The sequence below is a fragment of the Nannospalax galili genome, unplaced genomic scaffold (assembly GCF_000622305.1).
Source record: "Nannospalax galili isolate Female #2095 unplaced genomic scaffold, S.galili_v1.0 scaffold589, whole genome shotgun sequence".
In the NCBI taxonomy this organism is placed as follows: domain Eukaryota; kingdom Metazoa; phylum Chordata; class Mammalia; order Rodentia; family Spalacidae; genus Nannospalax; species Nannospalax galili.
In genome coordinates, this window is record NW_008360324.1 from 604,081 (window position 1) to 612,152 (window position 8,072).

At 45.9% G+C, this 8,072-nt stretch overlaps 1 protein-coding gene across 1 annotated transcript in view; it reads left to right on the top strand.

Moving 5' to 3' along the window:
• Aicda (activation induced cytidine deaminase) overlaps positions 1 to 8,072 on the top strand; it is a 9,721-nt gene extending 1,649 nt beyond the window's left edge. Inside the window, exons 2-5 of the mRNA XM_029559855.1 lie at positions 2,138 to 2,329; positions 5,562 to 5,832; positions 7,580 to 7,695; positions 8,012 to 8,072. Coding sequence (XP_029415715.1) covers positions 2,138 to 2,329; positions 5,562 to 5,832; positions 7,580 to 7,695; positions 8,012 to 8,065 — 633 coding nt within the window. The 3' untranslated portion in view covers positions 8,066 to 8,072. The remainder of the gene's footprint in view (positions 1 to 2,137; positions 2,330 to 5,561; positions 5,833 to 7,579; positions 7,696 to 8,011) is intronic.

An 8,072-nucleotide genomic window follows, 5' to 3' on the forward strand; every position in this document is an offset into this window, starting at 1 on the left:
AAGGCATCACTATATTAGGGTGGTTGCAGGGGACTGGTGGATAGGAAACCTGCTACACTAGATTCATGCTGCATGGGGGACTAGTAGATAGTGTCTGTCCCATAGGAGCCCTACTACAGAGAGGTCCTAAAACAGAGGAGAGAAAACAGGAAAAGGTACTAGGAAGCAAGGTAGATGTGCAGACTGGAAGTCTAGCTGTAGCAATTGGCCTAAACACCACATTAACAAGGTTCCAGTTTGCACTGTGGATAGGAGAGACCCCTTAGGAGGGGTTCTGCATAAAGAAGGCACAGCACACCTGGGGTTCTGGGAGACCACTTTGGTGGCAGAGTGGAGACTGTTATTTTGGAAAGAGCAAAAGGCAGAGAGGCCAGTTAAGAAGTCAGCACAACGGAACTGGAGAGACGGCTCAGCAGTTAAGAGCACTGGTTGCTCTTGCAGAGGACCTAGGTTCAATTCCCAGCATCCACATGATGGCTAACAACCATCCATAACTCGAGTTCCAGGGGATCCAATGCCCACTTCTTATTTCTGCAGGCATTGCATGATACAGGTGTACTTATGCTCATGCCCCCTCCCCCACACATCATGCACAAATGCAATAAATAAATAAGTATAATTTTTTTTGGTCTTTTTGAGACAGGGTTTCCCTGTAGTGGAGCTGGCTTGGAACTCACTATGTAGACCAGGCTGGCCTTGAACTCACAGATATCCACCTGCCTTTGCCTCCAAAGTGCTGGAATAAAAGGCTTGTGCCACCGCGCTGGGCACAGTATAATAGTTTTTTAAGAGACAGAGGAAACTATTTCTGTGCTTAGGTTCAATGACGAATGGGCAGCACGTAGAAATGTGTTTGGACAAAATGGAATGACCGAATGTTGAAGGAGAGAGGAAGTCTAGCCTGACCTGTCTCTGCAGCATCTTTTTTCCTGGATATAGGACAGGACCCCTGTAGAATACAGATGTTCAAGGGAAAACAAAGAGAATGACCTTTCTTTTCTTATGTGGCTCAGACTGGCTTTGACCTCTTGACCTTCCCACCTCCACTACCCAACTGCTGGAATTACAGGTGCGTGCTACCACACACAACTGAGCTTGACCTTTCTAAGTTTGTTCTGTTTTGTGGTGCTGGGGATTGAACCTAGGGCCTCATACATGCTAAGCGAAAGCTGTACTATTGAGCTATATCCCCAGACCAATGTTTAGTTTTGTTTGAGGCTGGGTCTTGCTATGTAGCCCAGACTAGACTGGAACTTGCTACATATTCCAGGCTAACCTCAAACTTAACAGCAATTCTCCTACTTTGGCCTCCCAAGTGCTAAGATTACAGATGTGAGACACCAACACTTGGCCCTTGCTAGGTTTTATGATTTGCTTTAGGGAGAGTTCTGGATCTATGATTCTCTTGGGGTTAGGGGGAGGAAACAGGAGAGGAGAACATTACATTAGAGTCTGTTCCTGAGGCTACATCTGAAGCTTGCCAATCTCCTGTCAAAGATCTCAGCCTGTCAAATTGCCATCCTTTCAGATGTCTTTTTCTGAGCTCCCACAGAACCAACCAGTTTACATGTCTAATTAAATATGAGGATCGAGGAAACAGAAGTAATCAAAGGTGATGCCAGGCTCCCAGCCTGGCTACTGGGGTGGTGAAGTCAGATGGTTCAGGACAGGCAGCAGTCAGGTGAAGAATGCTGCTTGGCCAGGTGGAGTTTGAGGTCCGTGTAGACTGTGTAGATGGAGGCAGGAGGAACACCTGAAAATATAATAAAGAGACTGAAGAATGTGTCATTTCAGTCCATCAACATCTAGAAAACAGCTGTGGAAGGGGACGGTCTTGAGGACTCCAAAGAGTTTAGGGTCTTTCTGAGCAGTTCCCAGCTGGTCTTAATTTGAAGTGGGGCAGGATGGAGCGCAACAGCCCAACTTCAGAAAAGGAAGCAAGCCATGTCTTTTCAGTTTAACCCAAATCATTACAAAATTTTTAAGGAATAACAATAATAAAAAGGCAGAGATTGGAATAGTGTAGTTGTGGGGTACTTGTCTAGCATGCACAAGGCTTTAGGTATCAATCTGTCAGTAATAATAATAATAAGGGTTATAATCAATAAAGCTGAAGGAAGCCTATAGTGACAGATAGGAAGCTGTGTTCCCTGAACTCCTTCTCCCTCGTCTCATTCACAGCCTTCTGATGAAGCGGAAGAAGTTTCTTTACCACTTCAAAAATGTCCGCTGGGCTAAGGGTCGGCACGAGACCTACCTGTGCTATGTAGTGAAGCGGAGGGACAGTGCCACCTCCTTCTCACTGGACTTCGGCTACCTTCGAAACAAGGTATCTGTGGTGGTCTGGAGCAGTTCAAGCTAAGCTGTGGGTGCTGTTAGCACCAACTGCTGAGAGAGAGAGAGAGAGAGAGAGAGAGAGAGAGAGAGAGAGAGAGAGAGATTGAGAGTCCCAGGCTGACCAACTCCAGTAACCCAGCCCCAACTATTTTCAGATTGTTTGCATTAACATCTCCACCAGTTTCCTCTGGTCTTTTCACATCCATGTTAGACATGTTCTATTCATCCATGTTAGACATGGTCTCAAGGATATCACTTTGTACCCCATCGCCATACCTTTCTAATGCCACACCTCCCTTCAATAAGAACAGCTAGCCCCAAACTCTCCTCTGCTTTCCCAGCCTCTGAATTGCTTTAAGATTACAGTAAAAAGGCAGGCATGGTGACTCATGCCTGCATTACCAGCACTTAGGAGGCTGTGGCAGGAGGATTACCATGAGTTCAAGGCCAGCCTGGTTTACATAGTGCTACCTTGTATCAAAAATACCAAAAATTAATAAGATTAGGAGATTTTTTGTTTTGGTTTGGTTTTTTTTGTAGCCCCTATATAGGCATGTGCCACCATACCCAGGTCTTCAAGCACATTTTTATTCTTTTTTTTTTTTTTTTTTTTTTCGAGACCTGGCCTAGAACATGCTATATAGATCAGGTTGACCTTAATCACACAGAGATTCACCCACCTCTGCCTCCAGAGTGCTGGGATTAAAAGTGCATACCACCATACCTCCCTCAAACATTTTATTAATTAATTTATTTTTATTTTATGTGTATGAGTGTTATGCCTGCATGTATGTAAGTGCACCTGTGTCATGCAGTGCCCTTGGAGGCCAGAAGAGGGCATCAGATCTCCTGGAACTGGAGTTATAGACAGTTGTTAGCAGCCATGTGGGTGCTGGGATTCAAACTCTGGTCTTCTGCAAGACCTATCTTAACCACTGAACCATCTCTCCAGCTCCCTCAAATACATTTTTAAATGAGAAAAATAGTATCTTTAGAAATACTTCTTAATTAAGGAGAAAAAGTTTCAGAAAAATGACATCAGCTCAACTCTGTTTTCTAAATGATCTGTATTTCCTCCTACTCATCTGGACAGAGGCCAGTGAATGCACTTAACGATGTGAGTACGAAAAACCAGACAGAAACCTCAGCCGACTGGTTAATTCGATCAGTCTTTCAGCTGCCTGGGAGAATTGTCTTTCCAAGAGACTTTGTCATTGCCATGTAGACTGACGTACACAGCTTCCATGGCGGAATCTCTCCCCTCCGAGAGCTGAGTTGCCCCAGCTTCATGGAACTCCAGAGAGGAAGCGCATGGGGTAACTGGCCTCACAGTGTGATTTTCCACGCTGACCTCTTTCCTACTCGGTGACATGACACATTTTATCCATAGAAGGCCTTGGTTTTATCCAGAAACACTCTCACTCACCCCTCGTGGCATGCTCATAACACCCGCGCATTTTACTGCCGAGGAAATGGACCAAAAGCTAAGATCTACATCTCATGAAAAGAGGACAGGAAGAGCAAAACCTGTCTTCTTAGTCTGAGAATAATGATTTTTCTGCAGATGGACCAAGTTCTATTGCAATTATCACAGTTACAGTGACCACACACACACACACACACACACACACACACACACACAGTAATCGCACTCATTGCTCAATTGCTCTTCGAAGCTTTTCAAGGTAAAAACTCCATCCTCTCACACCCCACCTGTCTCATAATCTCCCCGCCCCTCTGCAAGCACCTGACCATCCTTACAAAGTGCTCTGGTGCCATCTAGTGGTCAAGATGTAGTTTTACAACATTACACTCAGGCCATTTTCAGGCTCAAAAAGGTGTAAAAAGCAGAGGTTTATATAGCTCAGAGGTAAAGCACATTCTAGTCTCTCTCTCTCTCTCTCTCTCTCTCTCTCTCTCTCTCTCTCTCCCTCTCTCTCTTTCTGTTCACAGACAAAAATTCAGTCCCACAGAGGTATATGATAATATTTCCTCAACCCATTCCGTCGTCATGGTTGCCCATAAATCCATAGTTTTTTTTTTTGGTCATTTTGAGACAAGGTCTCCCTGTAGCCCCAGCTGTCCTGGAACTCACTGTGTAGACCAGGCTGGCCTTGAACTCACAAAGATCCACCTGCCTCTGCCTCCCAAGTGCTGGGATTAAAGGTGTGTGCCACCACGCCTGGCCATAGTCTTTCTTTACACTTACATATATGTAGGCAAAACACACACAAAAAAAGAGAAATAAGTATTGAAAACAAACAAACAAGGGGCTGGAGAGATGGCTCAGCAGTTAAGAGCAGGGGCTGTTCTTGCAGAAGACCCAGATTTAAATACCAGTACCTACATGGCAACTAATAACCATCTGTAACTCCAGCTCCAGGGGATCAGACGCCCTCTTCTGTCCTCCTCAGGCACTGCACCACATGGGTGTGCTTACACATATGCAGGTATAACACTCATACACATAAAAGACATTTAAAAAAAAAATTTTAAAGGGGGGCTAGGGGCCCGGCATGGTGGTGCAGAAAAGAGGGGGGGGCTGGAGAGATGGCTCAGCGGATGACTGCTCTTGCAGAGGACCTGGGTTCGATTCCCAGCACCCACATGGCTGCTAAGAACCATCCTTAACTCCAGTTCCAGGGGAATCCAATGCCCTCTTCTGATCTCTGAGGTATTGCACAACACAGGTACACTTACATACATGCAAGCAATACACTTGTACACATAAAATAAAATTTAAAAAAAATTAAAAAAACCAATATAAAACCCAACATTTTTTCTGTGAGCCCTGGTAGCACAAGCCTTTAATCCCAGAAAGACAGAGGCAGGTGGATTTTGTGAGTTCCAGGCCAGCCTGCTTTACACAGCTAGTTCCAAGGCCATCCACAGCTACACAATGAGACTCTGACTCAAACAAAGAAACCCGCTTCGCTTATTTGGTATTATTATTGTGCGTGTGACTGAGTGTGCATGCACGAACCACGGCCTTGTGTGTGGAGATCAGGGACAACCTTCGGAGTCTGTTCTCTCCTTCGACCATGGGTTCCCGGGATGGAACCCGGGTCGTTGCAAGCACTTTCACTGGCTGATTTATGTCAGGGTTCATAGTGCTCTCTCTGTGAGCGGGTTGCTTAACCTCTCTAACAGTACCGGCAAGCATCCCCAAGTCCCAAGGAGGGTGTGCCTGTGACGTCACCAGAGCTCCCTGCTCTCTCCCCCAGTCCGGCTGCCACGTGGAATTGCTCTTTCTTCGTTACATCTCTGACTGGGACCTGGACCCTGGCCGCTGTTACCGTGTCACCTGGTTCACCTCCTGGAGCCCCTGCTACGACTGTGCCCGGCACGTGGCTGACTTTCTGAGATGGAACCCCAACCTCAGCCTGAGGATTTTCACAGCGCGCCTCTACTTCTGTGAAGACCGTAAGGCTGAGCCCGAGGGACTGCGGCGGCTGCACCGTGCTGGGGTCCAGATAGCGATCATGACCTTCAAAGGTGAGAAGGGGAGGCCTTGGGTACAGGAGACGTCATTGTGAATTGCAATTCAGAATAAGCAGAGTCAGCGGCGAAACTCAGGGCAAGAATTACATAAGGCTTCCAATTCAACCTTGGTGTCAACGAGAGAGAGAGAGAGAGAGAGAGAGAGAGAGAGAGTCTGTAGGCCCAGCTGGCCTAGGAACTCGATATATAGACCAGGTTGGCCTCAAACTCACAGAGATCCACCTGCCTCTGCTGCCTGAGTGCTGGGATTAAAGGTATGTGCCTTCACATCTGACTTTTTATTTTATGTTTATGGGTGCTTTGCTTGCATGTATCTTAAGTGCACCTGCGTGTGCAATGCCCTTGAAGGCCAGAAGAAGGTGTGGGATCCCCTGAAACTGGAATTAAGAATGGTTATTAGCTGCCTTGTGGGTGCTGAGGACTGAACCCAGACCCTCCCTCTACAAGAGCAGCCAGTGCTCTTAACTGCTGAACTATCTCTCCAACCCCCAACATTTTTATATTTGACCCAGGATTTCATCAGCCCATGCTGGTCTTCAGCTTGCCGCCATTCTCTGGCCTCTGCTGGGATTACAAATGTGCACCACCACACTAGCCTCAAAATTATCAGCATTTGAGAAAAAAAAATAGCTTGGAAAGGCTGGAGGTATAGTTCAGTGACAGAGTGGCTGATGAAGGTGCAATCTCCCTGGTTCCATCATCAACAGGCAAAAAATACAACAAAAATGAAAAAGGGTCCTCTGCTTTTCCAGAGGACCTGAGTTCAGTTCCCAATACCCACTGGGGAGAGGGAGGTATTCACAACCGCCTGTGACTTTAGCCAGGGGATCTCATGCCCTCCGACCTCCTCGGGAACGTGTGTGTGTGTGTGTGTGTGTATGTGTGTGTCTGTGTGTGCACACAAATACAAAATAAAAATAAATCAGAAAAAACAACAATAAAAACCAAAACGAGGCACTTGTCCTGAGAACTTGAATTTGATCCCTGGAACCTACACAGTGCAAGGAGAAAACCAACTCCCAAACCCGTAGTCCCTTGACCTCCACACACAGATGTGGTGCTCGTGCCCATGTCTGGAAAATGAATAAATGTAAAAAAAAATTGAGTGGGACTTGGTGGCCCATGCCTTTAATCCCAGCACTCAGGAGGCAGAGGCAACAGGATCTCTGTGAGTTCAAGGCCAGCCTGGTCTACATAGCGAGTTCCAGGACAGTTGGGGCTACAAGAAGATCTTATTTAAAAAAAAAAAAAAATTGTGGCAAAACATGACCCAAGGCAATGAAAAAACAGGCCAGAATTTTCTTTCCTGTCTATTTAAGGCCTGAGTCAGGCTGGTGGCTCACACCTGTAATCTCAGGCAGGATCTCTGTGAATTCAAGGCCAGCCTGGTCTACATAGCGAGTTCCAGGACAGTTGGGGCTACAAGAAGATCTTATTTAAAAAAAAAAAAAAATTGTGGCAAAACATGACCCAAGGCAATGAAAAAACAGGCCAGAATTTTCTTTCCTGTCTATTTAAGGCCTGAGTCAGGCTGGTGGCTCACACCTGTAATCTCAGCACTGAGGGGCTTGAGGAAGGAGAATTCCTGTGATTTCAAGGCCAGCCTGGGCTATAGGATTAGTTGTCTGAGCTAGAATGAGATCCTGCTTCAAAGACAAAACAAAACAACAATTTAAGCCTTGGACTATGTCTAACCACACACTCCCACGTCCTTTTTCTTTCTTTTCTTTTTTCCTTTAAGACTATTTTTACTGCTGGAATACGTTTGTAGAAAACCATGAAAGAACTTTCAAGGCCTGGGAAGGGCTGCATGAAAATTCAGTCCGTCTATCCAGACAGCTTCGGCGAATCCTTTTGGTAAGGGCTTCCTCGCTTCTTTCTTTCTTTCTCCCTAGCTTTTATTATATCTATTATTTTCATAACTCGTTTTTCATGTGATGAACACTTTCTCTCTCTTACAATTCCGTTTCCTCTCCTGTCTGCTCACAAGCCCACTTTCTCTTACTCTTCCGGCAGAGTCTCAGATGGGTTTTCTGCCAGGTCTGAACGTTTTCCTTCTATCCTGGTCTTCTGACTTCACAGTTTATTTCTTCTCAAGCCACTGGCTCCGGTTAACGCTTCCCCTCTCCTCAGCTCCAATTTGGAGTCACTCGGTTTTCTTCTCTCTCTGCAGCCCTTATATGAAGTCGATGACTTGCGGGATGCATTTCGTATTTTGGGACTTTGATAGCGAC